General features: G+C 33.5%; 1 protein-coding gene across 4 annotated transcripts in view; it reads right to left on the bottom strand.

The window, feature by feature from the left end:
* Positions 1-19,600, bottom strand: part of FNDC3A (fibronectin type III domain containing 3A) — a 127,330-nt gene that overhangs the window by 67,763 nt on the left and 39,967 nt on the right. For 3 of the 4 annotated variants that reach the window (XM_074217130.1, XM_074217131.1, XM_074217132.1), the window contains one exon: positions 3,073-3,149. In XM_074217130.1, the coding sequence (XP_074073231.1) occupies positions 3,073-3,149 (77 nt within the window). Of the gene's footprint in view, positions 1-3,072; positions 3,150-11,728; positions 11,954-19,600 lie in introns of those variants that run through there. The other variant, XM_074217133.1, reaches the window with a different exon arrangement.

Raw genomic sequence — 19,600 nt, 5'->3', positions numbered from 1 at the left:
TCCTGCCTTTAAGTAAAACCTTTTACTTTCAAAATTCCTTTTAAGATCAGTACCCAAAGGAGATAAAACAATTAGTCAATAAGTGGTTATTAAGTACCTATTAGTGGATAAAGCACTGGCCCTGGAGTCAGGAGTACCTGGGTTCAAATTCAGTCTCAGACACTTAATAATTACCTAGCTGTGTGGCCTTGGGCAAGCCACTTAATCCCATTTGCCTTGCAAAAACCTAAAAAAAAAATACCTATCATATGCCTAGGGATATAAAGATATAAAGATAAAAATTAAATAGCTGCTGCCTTGAAAGAACTTACTTTCTATAGGGAGTAACAATTTGCAAACATTGAAGTAAACAAAGATATGGTAATTTAGGGTGGGAAAAGCTGAGGGTTCAGGAATGACTTGATGTAGAAAGTTGTTCTTGAGTTTATTTTCTTGAAAGAAAATAAAGATTTTAAAAGGTATAAGTGAGTAAGAAATGTTTGTTAGGCAAGAGGACAGATTCAAAAACAAAAAGAAAGGCAATAGTTAATAAGTCTATTTAGCTATAACATGATAGGGAGTGGTAGCCATTAAGTCTGAAAAGATAAAAGAGATGTATTTGATCCTAGAGACAACAGGGAAATGAATTTTTTGAGAAGCATCCCACTGGTACTCTGGAGGACTGATTGGGAAGAAAAAGACTGGAAGCAGGGAGGCTATTAAGAAGTTGCTGTTGGGGGGCAGCTAGGTGGCACAATTAATAGAGCTCTAGCCCTGGAGTCAGGAGGATCTGAGTTCAAATTTGACCTCAGACACTTGGGCAAGTCACGGTACCCCCACTGTCTTGCAAAAACCAAAAAAAAAAAAAAAAAAAAGTTGCTGTAATAGTCCAGGCTAGAGATGATAAGGGTCAAAATTATTATCATGTGAGTGTGGAAAAAGGGGATATATGGTTGCAATGTAGGATCTCAATCATTTTCAGTTGTGTTCCAGGTTTAGATAATGAGTTGGTCTTTCTTTTAGTTAACCACAATCCTACTGGTCCCCTTAATTCTGTTTTTTCCAGTTACCCAGTTACCACTAGAGGCTGTTTTGTACTTTTTTTTTTTTTGTGCTTTTGAGTTTTTCTTCTCTTTTCTTTCTTTTTGTCTTTTTTTTTTTTGGCAAAGCAATGGGGTTAAGTGTCACACACCTAGGTAATTATCAAGGTCATATTTGAACTCAGGTATTCCTGATTCCAGAGCCCAGTTTTCTATCCACTGCACTTTAAGTTTTTAATTTTCAATTTTTAAAACAGTATTTTATTTTTTTCTAATTACATGTGAAGACAAATTTTAATAGTCTTCAATTTTTTACAAGTAATTAGAAAAAAATACTGTTCAGAAAAATTAAAAACAAAAACTCAAAAAAAGAAAATGTTGCTTGTTACTGTGTACAATACCTTTTAAAATCCTTATTTTCTTAGCATTAGTTCATATAAGTCTCCAGATTTTTCTGAGAGTATCTTGTTTGTCAATTCTTATATTACAATAACACACCATCACAATAATGGCCCTAACTGGCTTGTTCAATCATTACTTAATTGATGGGCATCCCCTCAATTTTCAATTCTTTGTCAATACAAAAAGAGCTGTGATAATTATTTTTGTACAAGCAGGTCCTTCCCTCCCCCTCCTCTTACCCCTTTTATTTATCTCTCTAGAATAGTTAAGGATATTGCTGGATCAACCAGTATACACAATTTGACTGACTTTAGGAAAAAGTTCCAAATTGCTCTCCAGAATGGCTGGATTAGTTCACAGCTCCACCAATAGTGCTTTAGTATCCCAATTTTTTCACATATTCTTCAACATTTTTCATTTCCTTTTCTGTCATATTTGTCAATTTGATAGGTGTGATGGTGTCTCAGAGTTGTTTTAATTTTTATTTTTCTAATCTACAGTGATCTGGAGTATTTTTTTTTTTTAGGTTTATGCAAGGCAAATGGGGTCAAGTGGCTTGCCCAAGGCCACACAGCTGAAGTATTCTTCGTATGACTATAGATGGCCTTAATTTCTTCCAATAAAAACTAGAGGTTTGTTTCTTTAAATCATTCCTACTCTCACCAATTTTCAACCTTTCAGTCTCTTATTACCAATAGGAATATTCAAATCCCTTTTATCAGGGGGCAGCTAGGTGGTGCAATAGATAGAGCACTGGCCCTGGAGTCAGGAGGACCTGAGTTCAAATCCAACCTCAGACACTTAACAATTTCCTAGTTGTGAGATCTTGGGCAAGACCCTTAATCCCACTGCCTTGTAACCCCCCCCCCCAAATTCCCCCTTTATCTTAGAAAAAAAGAATAAGACAATCCCTCAAAATTTAAACTTACTTTGCCTCCAAATTATTATCCTCTATATTTCTTCCCCCTTTCATATTAAGCTAGATAACGTACTCTAAAAATCATATATCTTTCCAATTCAATGTGCTTGTCTTACTGTAGAAATGCTATGTTACTTTAAAACAAATACTTAAAAAAACTTATTAGTAGGAAAAGAGAACAAATCAGTTGTCTATCAATTATTACAAGGAGTCAAAAAAAATAGCACTGTGTTCCTTAAGATTTCAGAGTTCCTTCTGATCAGAATGAGCAAAATATGATCATTCTTGATAACCACATTTAGCTTTTTCATAACAAAATAGACTAATTTAGGAAAAATTCATAACATTTTAAAAATCATATATCCATATTCAATGAATCAACATTTTAAGAATATTTAGTCTTTCCTACAACATGTTAAATAAAAGTAAAAAATCATCTAGCATGAAAAGCAAATTTCAGAATTGATGCATTTATAACAACTGGGAACAAAGGTTAACAGTTTTTATTAAAGTAATACTTATTAAATGAATGATTGGGATCCAGAGCTCAACTATATATTGTCAAAAATTATAAAGCAATCAGTTCAGAGTAGGAAGGAACTTTAGAGGTCAAGCAGTCCAAAATGAGGTTCAGTGATAGTAAGTGACCTACCCCATTTCAAAAGTCCAAAGTTAAAGCAAAAGGGTGTGTGTGTGTGTGTGTGTGTGTGTGTAGAAATGCAATATCCATACCTGTGGAGCATATCCAGGAGGCACATAAATAGGAGGCACTGAACCATTTGGGGACATCATTGGAACCTGAGCAGGACCTATATGGGTTACAAAAAGCATAATTCAATATTACATTTTTAAATAAATCAAAGTCTTATATACTTTAAAGAACATTTAACATTAGTTATATGAAAATAAAAAGAAAGCATCTAACTAGTAGAACAGCTAAAATCCAAAAAAGAGGAATTCAAATAATTCTTATGAATAACTCATCAAAGAAGTAACTCTGGAAAGTGATTAAGCAGTGAATTGCTTTTCTCTGGAGGAACCTTTACCTTAACTGTCTATATAAAATGAGTTAGATGAGAAAAAATTAGCAAAAATGGAAGCAGAATGAAATCCAAAAATGTAGCAGGACTGTTTTAATCTATAGAACATCAAATCATTCTGGAACCCTCTTTATGTATTTCAGGATCAGAAGGTAGTGAGAAATTCTGTGTGATCTTTCTAAAGGTTCTGGGTGACCTTTTCATAGAAGAGATAATAATTAATGTCTTTATTTTTTGCTCAAAATCTTTTATACCTAAAAATAAACTAAAGAAAAAATAATCAAGTCAAATAATTCTTTTATTTTACTTGATTTTACAGTGGTTTATACTTTCTGATATGCTTCTTAAATATTTTACCTTTTTGGTATAATACCCATCCTAGATTAAAGCTTTGTCATGAGGTTGGGGCTTGCATAGCTTAATAAAACTATGAGTTTTAGTTCAAATCCTGCCTCAGAGACTTAATAATTACCTAGCTGTGTGGCCTTGGGCAAGCCACTTAACCCCATTGCCTTGCAAACAAACAAACAAACAACCTAAAAAAAAAAAGGATTGTCATCACCTTATTTAATTTATATGCTGAGTATATCATGAGAAATGCCTGACTGGATGAATCAAAAGCTGGAAATAAGGTTGCTGGGAAAAGTATCATTCTGATGGCAGAAAGTGAAAATGAATTAAGAAGCCTCTTGATGAGGGTAAAAGCTGATTTGAAGCTTAACAGAAAACAAATTAAGATTTTGGCAACTGATTCCATCCCTTCCTGGCACAAAGGGAGAGAAGAAATGAAAGCTGTATCAGATTTTATATTCTTGGGCTCAAAAATCACTGCAGATGGCGACTACAGCCATTAAAATAAAAGATGCTTGCTCCCTGGAAGTAAAACTATGGCAAATCTGGACAGCATACTAAACAGCAAAGACATCTTGCCAGAAAGTCTGTATAATCAAAGCTATGGTTTTTCCAATAGCAATGAATGACTATGTGAGAGAGGACTATAAGGAAAGCTGAGAAACAGAGTCAAAATTTTAGAATCTGTGGTGCTGGAGAAGTCTTTTGAAAGTTCCTTGAAAAGCAAGGAGGTCAAATCAGTTAAAAGAAATTAATATAGGTTATTTACTGGACACAAATACTTCATGAAGGTTAAAATATTTTAGTCATATAATAAGACAGGAATCACTAGAAAAGAACCCTACTACTGGGAAAGAGTGAAGGCAAAAGGAAAAGAGGATGGCAGAGAATGAGATGGATAGGTAACAATGAACACGAAGCTGGACAGATTTCAAGAGATAGAGGAGGACAGGAGGGTCTGGTGTGCTTTGGTACATAGGGTCATGAAGAGTTGGGTGGCTTCTCTCAAGAAATAACTTAGTCACCTTTTCAGTTTCCTAAATTTCAACTTATTTGAGTAACATTTAGAAAACCTTTTTCAACTTTAAATATACCTGAATTTTTTTTATTATGAACTTAAATATCAGAAAAAATAAGCATTTCTAAATAAAAAATTGAAAACAAAAAGACTGTAGATAAAAATAGAAACCACTTTTTCTTTTATTTTAGAATCGAGATGTAACTTTTAGAACTGTCCTGTTTGGTGACCCCCCCCCCACAACCAGTTTCCTCTGTGAATTTTAAAAAAATACTTAAATGAATCTCTTTACTGATTTTTTGGCGGGGAGTGCAGTGTTATCTTGTCATCTCTAGTGCTATCTTTTCCTTTTCTTCCTCTCAATTGAGGGGGGAAATAAATCCCACAATTCTTTTTTTCCCCCCACAATTCTTTAAGACATATTTTTGCATCAGTGGTTTTTCACAGTGCACTTTAGTTTTCCCTTTCCTTGCTTTGGGTATCAAAATCATAACTTTATTATACTTTGGAAGGGTTCTTTTTCTATTTTTGCCAATAATTTATAAATGAGTTCCTAATTACAATAATTTATAATTTTAATAATTTTTTTGGGGGTAGCTAGATGATGCAGTGGGTAAAGCACTTGTCTGGAAGTCAGGAGGATCTGAGTTCAAATCTAACCTCAGTCATTTTCTAGCTGTGTGACCCTGGACAAATTATACCTGATAGTCTTGCATCCAAAGACCATCTCCAGTTGTACTGATTCATTCTTATCTGGACTCTGGACCCAGATGGCTCTCAAGGAGAAAATGAAGCTTTGACTTAGCACAAGTATCCTTCTCACTCAAATTCAATTCATGTGCATGTCAAGGCATCACCTCCCTGATGCCATGATGTTCGAGAAATGAAGGACAAGCATCAATTACCACCAAAGGTGTATTATCTCGGGGGAGCTAGGTGGTGCAATGGATAGAGCAATGGCACTGGAGTTGGGAGAACCTGAGTTCAAATGTGACCTCAGACACTTAATAATTACACCTAGCTGTGTGACCTTGACTCTTAACACCGCTGTCTTGTAAAAATGCAAAAAATAATTTTTTTAAAAGTCTATTATCTCTAATTTTTCTAAAAATTCTATCTGGGATCCTAACTTCTTTCTGGTTTATCTCTTGGTTAATTTTGCCTAGCTGTAAAAGGTGTACATTGAGGGTCTAATTTTAATTATATCTTAACTTTTAAGTGTGTTTCTTGAAAAATTTTGAATTCTGCTTTCTAACCCACTCTGCTATCCTATTGTTTTGAATGAGTTCATCCTACTTATGTCCAGTGATGACTGTTATGTGCTTAACCTCCATTCTGATTTCTTCATTTCTTTGCCCCTTCACACCCTCTTTTAAAAGGTTTACTTATCAGTACTGACATGTATTCAAAGTAGTCTGTTTCCATTTCATTGTCTTTTCCCTCTATCCTCTTATTCTTTCCAAGTCACAAGATTTTCTTCTTTCTTTTCCTTTAAACTCTACATTAACCCTGTAATTTGATATTAGAGATTTTTGTTTATGATCAGTCATCTATCCTATATTTCCTCTTAACCTTTCTCTTCCTATTTCACTGATTTTAATGTATTTTTATGCCAACATCTCTTCTGTTCCATTTTTCTTTGTCTAGCTGTGATTTAAGTGAAGTTCAGCAAATATCCACTCTTTGTTTTCATGTTTAAATATCCTTCATATCTTATGAATCCCTATTATTTTTCAGTCTCTTTCCCTTTCTCCTCCTTTTCTCCACAGACCATCAATACAAAGCCTAACCACACCCAATTTCTCTGCCTTTTGAAATTTTTTTTAGGATCTCTGACAAGAGTTCTAAAAGGACATTTTCTGTTATGATATAAACTTTTTCTAATTAGTCAAAATGTGTTTACCTTTCTGTGATTCTCTTTATGCTAGTGCTTACATTTCAGTTTCTATTTGTTTCTGGCCTTTACAGCAGGAATATTTGGAAATCCTCCATTTCATTAAAGTTCAATTTCCCTCTATAAGAATATCAGCTTAGCGAGATAAGTGTCAGGTTTTTGTCTTTGGGAATGTTGTATTCAAAGCATTCTGATCCTCAGAAGTAGCAGCTGTCAAATTTTTTTTAGTTTTTTTTGCAAGGCAATGGGAATGGGGTTAAGTGACTTGCCCAAAGTCACACAACACAGTTAAGATAATTATTAAGTGTCTGAGGTTGGATATGAACTCAGGTCCTCCTGGCTCCAGGGCCGGTGCTCTATCCACACAGCTGTTAAATTTTGTATGATCTTGATTGCTGCTCCTCAACTCTAGAACTCTTTTTATTTGGCTACTTTCATTATTTTTGTTAAGAATTTGAATTATATGTCATTATTAGACACTTTCATTTTGGGTTTTCAGGAAGGGTCTTCAGAGCGTAAATTTTTTCAGTGGATGGATTTTTTCACTTTGTCCTCTAGTTTTAATAGCTCTCAGTGGTTTTTATGATTTCTTAAGGTATCAAAAGTTTTGGTGGTAGTAGTGGAAGTGAGAGTAGGGATGGAAGGAGATTTTCAAGTAGTCCTCATATAGTCTTTGGTATCTTCAAAATCAGATGTTTTAATGTTAGTAATGTGCATTTTCTTCTATTCTCTCCCACTTCTACTCCCCATTCATCAGTCTTTTTACTTGTCAATTCTTTCTTGTCATTTCCTTTAACATATTTTTTATCTTTTATTTCATTTTTTCTGAGTTCTCTCACATTGATTTCTTCTAAGGCTCTACTTTGGACTTTTTGAGGAATTACTCATTCTTTCCTAGTTTTCCCTATTAGACTTCTCTGAGTTCAAGGTCTTTCTTCACTGTATTCAATATTTTCTTCTATTTCTTCAGCATAAATTTCTGGATTGAGTTTTGTGTCGAGACTCTGCTTCCTTCTATACTGCTGGTTAGTACAGGCAGGCCCTGCATGACCTAGGAGTTATCTCTGTCCCATTCTAAGAGACTGTCAGGCCCTGCCCAAATGTTGCTGACTATTCTGTTAACAGGCTTCCTTGTAAGACATGAGGCACTTTACCTCTGAAATGCTATTCTTGCCCTCTCTCCTGGTTGTGGCTCCTCTGTAACTTCGACATGGGTTACTTGTCCAAGCTTTGGTTTGGTTTTGTCTTCTGTTTGGCTATGTCTTGTGTAGAAAGTCTGGGACAGATGGTACTTACACTGCTCAGAGCCTGGTGAGAACTGCCTGTTTGGGTGTTTCTCCTTCTACCAAACTCGGGCTTGCTTCAGTTTACCCAGGATTCTGGCAATTGCTTTTTTTCCCCCACTGCCCAAGGCTGGAAGAGTTATTGTTTCCCTTTGGGTTTCTGTTTTCTAAGTTTCTGTGGGACATCTGGGATCCTCTAACTCTAAACATCTCCCATCATAACATAATTCTCTGTAAGTTTACACTAAAATTTTCTCTCAATCTTTTACATTCATTAAAAACAATTTTAAGAGTCTAATATTTATTAGGCATTATGCTTATGTGCTGAAGATATGAAGAAACAAAAGAAAAACTCATCTCTCCTCAAGAAACTATCATGGAGAATCTATATACAGATCAAATTCCTAAAGATTAGATGGGAGTGTGTTAAGAGATGGAAGGGATTAGGAAAGGTTTTGTGTACAGAGAGTCTGACCTAAGAGGCAGAGATGAGAAGGAAGAATATTTTAGATATGGTAGACAGTTTATGCAGTGACATTAAAAGAAAAAACGAAATGCAGTGTAAGGAAGACAGGTAAGTAGGCAAGTTCTCAATGGGGAGAAACAGTTTTAATCTAGTAGTAAGATCAGGAAATAAAGACAATTGGGGGGGGGAGGGAAGTTACTGAGATATTGCCCACAGGGAAATGGTGAAAAAGGGAGGAGAGATATAAGATGGTGGTTTGAGGGACTAGCACTGTCCAAATGAAGTTCTTTTAAGGATGAAAAAGAACTGGATATGTATGTGGGTGGCAGGTAAGGAACCAGTCAGCTGGTAAGCACTTCTATATGCCAGGCTTTTCCCTAAGCAGTAGTTATATGGAGAAAGGCAGAAGATAGCCCTTGTTCTCAGGAAGCTCACAACTTAATGGGGGAAAAAAAATCAATGGATAAAGACAGAGTGAAGATGACTGCCAAGGCAATCAACTATATAGGAAAGAGAGGATGGGATCAAAAATAAAAATGGAGGGATTGGCTTTGACAAGAAGAGAGAAACAAAGGAAGAAAAATGTAGAAAATAGGGAAATTAAGATAGAGGACTGAGGAAGAGAAGCATTAATTCAAAATAGAAATCTTCAGTTACAAGTAAGAGGCAAGTTCCTCCGTGGGGACAGAGTGATGGTTGTAGTGGAAGTTGGTGGTGGAGACAATGAAGACAGGAAAGAAGGCTTAGAACTTACACTGCATAATTAGAACATATTATAATATTACTTTAATTATTTTGCTTAAAAGAACTCTTTCCTTTTGGGAGGAGACAATGAAGCAAAGTGAGGAACACAGCAAAAGTTTAATGAGAAAAAATAAAGTGAACTTGGCATACTAATGAAAATTATTCTGCAAAGAAGTTTGTTTTGAATGTTTGCTCTGGAAATGTTCCTGTTATGAGCAGTTGCTTAATCATCAGTTCCTATACTGGAACAATTGTGTTCTTGGGCTGGTGGAGCAATTATAGGGGTGGGGGTGGAGGAAAGAGTAATAAAAAATATTATTGAGGGATGGGAGGTGAAAGAGTACTGAAAGTATGAGGTATTTTTAGGACTTCCCAGGTATGCTTGATCAGGGTAGCAGTTGGTATTCAGACCCTGACCTCAAGTCTTAGCTCCAGGAAGTACTCCAAAACATTTTTTTTTTTTTTACAACTGCAGATTAGGCCATAGGTTAGATTCTTTGGCTTTACCTTAAGGATAATTATATTGAATCTGAAGACAACTAGATGAAGTGATTAGAATACCTGCCCTGGAGTCAGGAGGACTGAGTTAAAATCTTGCTCCAGAGGCTTATCAGCTGTGTGCTTTTGAATTTTGAAAACCATACTCTTGAAAACATAAAGAACCCTTAATTCTGTTATTTCCTCTACTAACAACATAGAAACTGTGATAGTCTCTTAGGTCCAAATAAAAATTACTCATCATTAAATTCATTTTTCATCTCATTACAAAAAAGGCTCATTCACCTCTTTTTTTTTTAAAGGTTTTTACAAGGCAATGGGGTTAAGTGACTTGCCCAAGGACACACAGCTAGGTAATTAAGTGTCAGAGGTCAAATTTGAACTCAGGTCCTCTTGACTCCAGGGCCGGTTGCTCTATCCCCTACATCACCTAGCTGCCCCACATTCACCTCTTTTACAGCTATTTTAATTTTTATAAAAATGCTTTCTTGACAACCAATCTGTGAAGTACATAGTTTAGGTAACATAATCCAAATTTCTGATAGAAAAGTGAAGTGATTTTGTATAATCACATAACTGGTAAATGTTAGAAGACCTGAAACTTGGACCAAGATTATTTGACTGATTTTGTCCTGGGCAAATTCAATGTATCTTTTAGCAACTCTTAACTAGGAATCAAGACAATGTCATTTCTATACTAAAGTTGATTGTTGATTGTTTCTATTTAATTGATATAATTAAAATGATAAGACTTCAAAAGAAGGCTATATCACATTTTGTAGAGGATGTCTAACAATATATTTGTCTTTTAATGAAATCTGGAAGCACAGATATCAATTTGTATATCTTAAAATGGTTCAAAGTAAGAATAATCTCATTTTGGATATTTCATGAAACTCGAAATTAAGATTTAAGTCAAGTAATTGGTTCAGTTATATTAAATTACTTTTCTAAATGTAATCTATTAACTTCTCTCCATATGGTAACCATGCCATCCAACACTGAATAACTTGTGATCTAAACAGAATAAGAAGTTATGAAAGCTTTGAGAAAGTTTTACTCAAGTTCTCCAACTGCAGATCATTAACTGTAGTTAATATTTAGAATATTAATCTGCACTAACATTTAACACATTATATATAAAAAATTATATAAAATGACTTAAAATTATTTCATGGCAGTAGATTTGTGTGCAAAAAAAGGCATTTAATTGTTTTGGGGAATTACCTTTGTTTAAACAATTTTACAAACACACATATCTTGCTTTAAAACTTTAAAGAACTATGTAAATGTTACCAATTATAAATTTCTGGCTTAAGAAGAAATTAAAAATGCAAAACAAACAAAAACAACCCTATCCCATACTGAGAAAATTAAAAATCTGCTGTAAACCAGCACACAGAATCTGTAAATAGAACACACCTGTCCTAAAAAGAAATTTTAATAATATGAATTTTGCTTAGCAGTTTCTCATTTGCTTACAACAGAATTGATTTGAAATCATACAACTGGCAGTTACTTTGGAAAACATTTAAAATCATACTTATAAACAGCACTTCATCATATGAGAAGTCATTTTTTTCAATTGATTGTCTTTTAAATAAAACGTTCTCAATTTGATTTTCCAAAAAGACTTAAAATACATTAACACCTTAAAGATACCACAAAAGGCTTAAATTAACATGCTTTTCATTAAGTATTCTTTTAAAATTTCTTTTTGCTTTTCTTCTTTTAAATTTAAGAAGGCTAAACAAAACAATGAATTTCTGTAATTTTAAATGCCCGAAGCGCAACTGGGCTGCTAAAGTTCCACCTAAAGAAGGTTTTCATAATGGCCTCCAAAAATAGCCTGTATCAAATTTTCCCTGTTAACTTAAAGTACCCCGAAATAACAACAACAAAACACCCAGAACACATACAAAAGCAAGTACTCGAAAGAGAATATTCTGTGCAATGTGAAAAAAAAAACCCTTCGAACTAAATATAGATACATGTGTATATACACATATATATACAGGTATAATCCTAGCAATTTTAACTATTTTCTATGCTATTTAAACAAAGCCAGAACGTTCTCAAAACCGCAAATCTTACCACTCATTTTGTTTTTACAGAAGCCGCAGAGGAGAAGAGAACCCAGCAAGACAACGTCGTACACGTTATCTGCTTTAATTGGAGGATGGTTTTGTTTTTTGCAAGGTTGTAGGAGGAAAAGCTCCTTTGACCGAGTCACATGATCCTATCATGTGACCGGTGAAAAAGGAGAAAAAAAGCAAGCCTTCCTGTTCAACAGTTTCCTTTACTATTGGCCACAGAAAAGTAATTTTTTCAAGCAGTGCATTGTAGTTTGCTTTGAGGAAATTCTACCTTAAATAATGCCTTATTAGTAAATTCAAAAGTCTGTAAAATTAAATTATAAGAATATAATTTAGTATTTGAAAAAAGAAAAGTTTCTTTTTAACCATTTTCCCATGACACTGTCTCAGTAATTGTCTTCTATAACATGCACTATTTCATTTGGTTAGCATAGTTTTCGTTTAAAATCCTGTGACATTCATTTAGTATTTTTGCAATTAAAAAAAGATCAAATAAAAGTTAATTTTCAATGGGCTATTTTTAACTTTTAAAACTGCTCTTAATGAATGCACACAACACACAAAACACGGAAATGCTATTTGTCAGCTTATTCTCTAGAGGAATAAATATATGGTGACAGGTTACTTTTAATACTCATAATTTTATACTAACATACTTTATGTGTAGATATGCCACTTTTGTGTAGAATTACTTTTTGTGATTCAGTTTTCCAAGTCCCCCTCACTTTGACATAAACTTTCTCAATTGTTAAATGCTTTAAAAATTTTTTTTGGTAGATTTATTATAGCTAATATAAGGAAATATCTCTATGGCAGATAATAACATTCAACCAGATTTAGGAAGGAAATCTGCATTGTTCATACTATTTCTCATGACTATCAGAGAAAACTGTCAAGCCACACAGGAATGATCTGCCAAGTAATTGTTTTAGTTTCTGGTTACTCATGGAAGACTGATCATAGAAGGGAAAGGAGGGATTAAGGAAAGACCAATATATGAAGAAACAATAGAATGATTTTGTTTTAGTTTTCTCTAGTCTCTTTCCATGATTAGGATCACAGTCTCCTGAATCAAAAGGCTCTTGTCAATTTTTTCTTTTTTTCCCCTCTTTGTTTTGTATCACAAGGATTCAGTATATCTTTCACAAAGGAAAAGTTTTAATTAATTATCTGACGGGTCATACAATTCCCTGTATACAGAAAACTGGGTTCAAAAAGAATAATTAAGGCACTATCGTTTTTGAAACAAAAGTGTCAAAAAATAAGTACTTATTGTCTGCCTAACATTCATTTAAAAAAATTATTCATTAGGTGTTTATTAGATGCAAACAACTAAGATACACAATGAAAAACACAGAGAAATAAGACATGGAAGGAATTATGTTCATGTTTTTTGGCAAGAGAAGAGGAGTTGGAGGATGAAGAGAAATGATCAAATTGGTGAATTCTGTTTACTGCTTTAACATATACATGTAAATTAATACACTTTTGTATGCTAATACATGTATATATTAAAGGAGTAAACAAAAGATTATATATAGGTAGTTATAATAATTTCTTCTGGAGTCTACTGTTCTTATTTTAAAATCAGAGCAACTTGAAATTAGTAGCAAAAGGAAGGTTTGGAATAGTTGTGAATTTTCTTTTTTGTGCTTCCTCACCCTTTATTAGCATTAGATTAGAAAAATTCTACAATCATATTTTAGATTTACAACCATAGTTTAGACTTCTCCATTATATACAAAGTATGAATACATTAAAAACATTATGTAGAATAACTTGATAGAGTGAATCTGATCTTATAATAATTTTTCAGGTTTAAACTGAATTGCTTACTGATTGAAAATTTTGAAACATGAGACATATTCAACCAGTTATCTCTGTATAAAAAAAGATATTTTCCCCTTTATTTTTGCAGTCTGGTTAGAAAACTGCAGAGTCTACAATATTAATATATATATGGAGGCTGCAGGTCATGCACACTGCTATTTTTAGTAAAATAACGATGAATCATTCTTGCTTTGTTATTCTAGTAGGAAAGAGTGGGGGGGTGGTTCACTGCAGCATTTTAGGTTAATTATGTCTCTGTAACTGAACCCTCACATTGGCAAATGATGTGAATCAAAGACGTAAGCCCCAGTAGATGAAAAATTAAGGCCACAGTAGCAGAAACAAGAGTACCAAATGACGTAGTAACACATTAATCAAACATTGTCATATGACAAGAAAATCAAAAATCCTGACTTAAGACTTCCAGAATTTTATTTTAGGCTTAGCAAATAAGATAACAAAAGCCTATAATTTTAAAAACTGTTTGGAAAGTAATTATCTATTAAAAATATTACAAATAGCTGCAAATGAAGATAATCATAGCAAAAAAATCAATAAAATATGGCATAAAAATTTCCTCGTATGTAAAATAAAGGGATTGGTCTAGAATAATCTTTTAAATCCTTCTAGTTAAATGTCAAAATACTAAAATCTAATGAAAATAAGTTTAAATACTGGAAAATTCATGTCCATTTTGCATCAAGAAAGGGGAATTTGGCTTTAAAGGTTATTATGTAAATAATATTCATTTATCATATTATCCACTGCAAAACAGACATGGAAGGATATGACTATTTTCAAAATACATCCATCACTGGAATTCACTTGAGCTACCCAAATGTACCAGTAATATCACCCTTTTCCTTGGTATACCAAATCAGCAACAATCCTTTCAGTTACTGATATTTTTCTCTAAAATCTGGAAATTTGCCTGAGAGCATAGATGCAGGGCATAAGATTTATTGACCCTCTGAGACCTTAGTAACTTCTCAATTTCATACTATAGCTAACACAGTATCACAATGACCCCAGGCAGCATTCATTCAAGAAGGTAAAGTTCTCTAGGTTATCTTAATGGTGAATTGCATATAGCTGCCTTCAACAAGTAACAAAAGACTCTCATTTTAATTTGAAAGAAATATTTGAAAAAGAGTAAAACTAGTTAGAAAGTCCCACACTTAGCTCCAAACAATATTAGCCTGTAAAACAATGGTCTTCATATACAGAAATATCAACATTATATAATAATGCATAATAAGCAAACCCTCCTATGATGCTAGGTTCTTTAGTTTGACATACTGGCTTTTACTTCCATACCATCAAAAACATTCTGAATTTTTTTACTTATCTATATTAACATGGAATTAAATACCTGTGATTCAATAAGGTTTTGTCTAAAGTTACAAAATCCTGGATCAAATAAATAACATTAAACAGAACAGAAAAATTTTTCATATGGTGGAGGTCAGCTAAAATTATAAGAAAAAGTCACAGCTATCTAATTTGAATTAATTTTTCTAGTCATTTTATTATATTCAATTTTTCAAAGACAGATGACTGGACAGTCTAATTTGCCTCCAATTTATGTTTTTAAGTCAGCTGACATGATTAAAGAACATTTTAAATTTGATGATATATTGCATTTCAATAAGATGAATATTAAGCAATCAAATATTGATAGAATCATGTAAGATCAAGAGTCGATTTATTTGGAGCTAGAAGAGAACTCAATCTCTTCATTTTACAGATTAAAAAAAATTGAGACCCAGAGAGTTGAATAAAGCAGAAAACATTTGTAAATAGAGAATCTATCATTCTGATTCAAATTCACTTTGTAAAACCATGTCACTGTATTAGAGAGATCATAAAAATTTGCTATAGCCTATTTATAAATCACTAGTTTTTAATCACACATTATTCAAGAGTTGAAAAGCTATACTTACTCCATCTGATGCAGGATATTATATTAACACAATGAATTGGCATATTTATCAGTACAGATTAAGATGTAACATCAGTACATCCTAAACATGGAATAATATCTTATGGGTTTTTTTTTTTTGCCACCTTCTACAAGACGTTTTCAATACCAAAACTTCTACTCACCTTTTCTATCCCTTTTAAAGACTGGCTAATATCAAGTAATCTATATAACTATACAGATAAATAATATCGTGTTAGCCCATCAATTCTTTTTTTTAAATCAATTTTTAGTATCCTTATAAAGAAGCTCTAAATTCTACTTATTTTCATCAGTCAGAAGAATATTACCAACAACCAGGGTGATCAGCACCAGTTTCTTCATAGAAAGTTCTATGCTGGTCTCAGTGGCCCCAAAGTAGGAAAACTATTCTTTCTGGTATAGATGAATTACTTTTTCACCCTCATAGTAATGTTTTAAATTGTACTTCTGTCTCTTCAGAGACCTCTGAGGCTCATGGGTTCAAATGGCAGAATAGAGAAAAAGAGGCCTAATCCATTCCCCTATTCCTTCTTTCCAATTTCCCATTCTATTAAGAGCACCACCATTGCCTCATTTACCCAGGCTTGAATTCTGGGTTTCTTCATGGACTCCTCTCCATAACACTCATTTCACATATCTAATCTGCTGCCATGTCTTGTATTCATTTTTCATTTTATTCTCTCTCAGAGCTGCTACACTGGTGCAGGTCTCATTACCTGATACTTTAGACTATTTTAATAGTTAGATATAGCAATATCAGAAGAAAAACATCACAAAGATAGACCTTTGATTTAAGTGAGAGGATTTGTGATTGTTGAAAATGATATTTGATTCTTGAAATACAATCTGGACCATTCTTATAATCTTATCCAATTCTGGAAGAGAGACTGACCAGCTCAATGGGCGGTCCATCAAAATGCAAATCAAAGTCAGAAAGCCAGCTATTCTATGCTACATCTTTTTAAAGTTTATTTTGTTTCTAAGAAGGAGTTTTAATAATAACTAAGCCTGGTCCAGAAGAAGGGTAGAAATATAAAGGCGATATGAAAATAAAAATGTCAATACAATTTGTATTTTTTAAAGATAGTTTTAGTGAAAGGAAAATAAAAATCACTGGATACAAAACAATTTCTCCAATGAATAACCTATTCCCAAAAGGCACAGCCACAGAAGCAGTAGATCTCAGTCACAACCTGAATATGAAAGTTCCTCTTACCCTAAATTTATTACAATCATTTTCAGTTATACTGTTTCCCCAGTCCCTATCCTCCCATTGTACTCTGAAGGAAAAATAGTTAAGGAAAACTGTCCTCTGATTCAAACCTATTTTGCTACATTTCATAACCGAGATCTCTTTCCTTTTTGCCATAGAGTATCTTGTGAAGCTCCAATTCAATAAATATTTATTAAGTGCCTATGTGAAAGGGAATTGAGGGAATTAGAGGAGTAAATGGTTAAATGTGGTTCATTCAATTCCCATATTTTACTTGTCACATGTACCAGGCAATGTATTAAAAACAGGGCTGTCCAAAATGTGGCTCACAGGCTGTACGCAGCCCACAGGGCAATTTTATGTGACCCCTGTGGGTTTACTAAATGCTTTAGTAAACAAAGTTGAGCTACTCCAGAGCTCTCACTAAAATGGTAAATCAAAATATGTTGTCTATTGTTTCAATAAAAACTTTTAAATGCTGTACAGCCTTGTACTAAAGCATTGGAGATATAATTAGTAAAAAAGAGAGTCTATATTGGGCGAGTTAATATGGATATCCTGTTTCATTCTCTGTTCTTTGGAACCAAGATGCTTGTCTTTTGTCTTTTTATCTACTTGTTTTTTTTTTTTCTCTTAGGCTTGTTAGGTCAAACTCTTTTGAGTGGTTTTGAATCTTAGTTAACAGTCTACATAATATTCTTGGGATTTGATACATTCAGTACAATACTATCTGCAAACATGAATATCTGGAAGAACATTCCTGTAGGGTTGTTGAGGACCAGCCCCTAGGAGTAATTATATAAGATGTCCCAGGAACCAAGGACAAGCATGTATTCTTGCTCATTAAACTGATTGGTTGGTTCCCTAATGAACCCTGACCTAAACATCTGTGGAGCTAGAAGTGTATGGGAAACTTTCTGATAAGGAAGTCCACAGACCTCAAAGGATAAATATGGTAAATTTAACCAAGGGAAAGTCAAACAGCTGGGTTCCATCTGACTTGTCATGCCTGAGATAAGTTTTGTTATAGGAGTCTGGATATTCAACAATAAAGTTAAGGGATGGTTTTCATGACATTAAGTGTTGGTGGCTTTCATGACATTTTTGTCACCTCTCTTCAACCTGGTTCTCATCAATATTCAGAGGCGCACCCTGGAGGGGAATTAGTCTTGAAGGGAAAGACACTGGACATCCTTCAGGTCACAGAACATGCTACAAGACAGTAGGTAAAGGGAATATTTTCTTTTTCACCAGTATTAAACAGAAAGCATTAATATGGGACAGGGACAATCTAAGGACAGAAGACATTATTTGAGAGTGTTAAAGCAGATAGTCAAAGAAAGAGGCTTGTTAAGAACAACAAAACAACTGGAAGAATTTGTTGAATGTGTACAAAAATGTTGTCCCTGGTTTTCAGAATAAGGAGTGCTAAATACTGAAAAATGGGATTGTAGGAAGACAGATGAGTGAACATTTTAGACAGGAAGAGAGAAGTAAAATAGAAAAGGAGGAAGAAGAATGGTGACTTTTAACTTCCAATGCCACCACCCACTCCTAACCTGAACAGTAGGGAATCCTCCTTCCATTTGGGCTTTGCAGTGAGCCCTTCAAGACAGTGGCAAACACTTTTGGTGAGCATTCATTTCTTTGTTTTATGCACTGACTAACAAAGAAGAAAATCTTCAAATTATTTCATGTTTTCTTTTAAGGAATTTTTAACATGTTAGGGAGGAAACTTTGATTTTGAATTTTGTTCTTTTAAATTTAATTAATTTTTGTAGTTTATAATAAATATAATAGGATCTTGTATTATCTGCACATTTAGGCAATTGTGTGACTAACATACTGTTGTAGAGTTGCATTTGTAAAACACTTTCCATTTCTTTTCATATCTTAATTAAAGATACTCTCACTACAAATAAAGTTGATTGTCAGTAAGATTTTAAGGTACTGTTAAAGTAGGAATATGTATTGGTGGATTCCACTTTGGAAAATTATCTAACTGGGTCCTAGCAGAGACCCAAATAGAAAAGCATTAAAAAAAACATAAAAAACTTACTTCAGGAATAAATGAAATTTAAAAAGAAAGTTTTTTCTCCACTCTTATTAAATCACTAGAAAGCACAACTCCACATTAAAGATTAAATGGGAGCATTCACAGGCAGAAAGACAATTTTCTCCATTTACTAATTTTTATGAAATGAGAACAGTATTCAGGAACACCAACAATGCATTCTAGGATCTATTTCTCTGCTACATTAATGGAAACAATTTAGCACCTGGGCACCAAAAATATTGTCCTTTAAAGAAACATAGGAAAATGACTATATACATATATATATATCCCATTTTAAAAACAGATTGTGTTAAAAGTTAATTTAGAAGCTGACATTTCTAATTTGGAAGCCCAATTTTCCAAAGAAAAAATGTTATTTATGATTAGATTCTCATACAAAACCAAAAAGCTTGACATAAAATAACAAATAATACACTGTAACATGAAAAGAGGGAGAGAATACACAATACATAGTCACCAAGAAAGCTTATACTGGCCTTGGAGACAGGAGGAACTGAGTTCAAATTTGACTTCAGATAATCACTAGCTGGGTAACTCTAGGCAAGTCACTCAAACCCAATTGCCTCAAAATAAAAGTTTCAAAGTAGACTTCTCTTTAGTCACCCCACCTTTCCAATCTATTTTTTTATGCTACTGTCAATTATTTTTTCAAATGTATGTTTGACAGTGAAATACATGAAAAAGACTGTAATTCTTAAAAGTCCTACACTGTTGCTAGTACATTCTCTTGATCCAAAACTTTCAATGGCTTCCCAACTCCAATATGATAAAATGCAAACTTCTTAGC

This window comes from Macrotis lagotis, chromosome 1 (genome assembly GCF_037893015.1).
Source record: "Macrotis lagotis isolate mMagLag1 chromosome 1, bilby.v1.9.chrom.fasta, whole genome shotgun sequence".
In the NCBI taxonomy this organism is placed as follows: domain Eukaryota; kingdom Metazoa; phylum Chordata; class Mammalia; order Peramelemorphia; family Peramelidae; genus Macrotis; species Macrotis lagotis.
The sequence above is the reverse complement of the archived record's forward strand: the minus strand, read 5'-3'. Positions and strand labels throughout refer to the sequence as shown.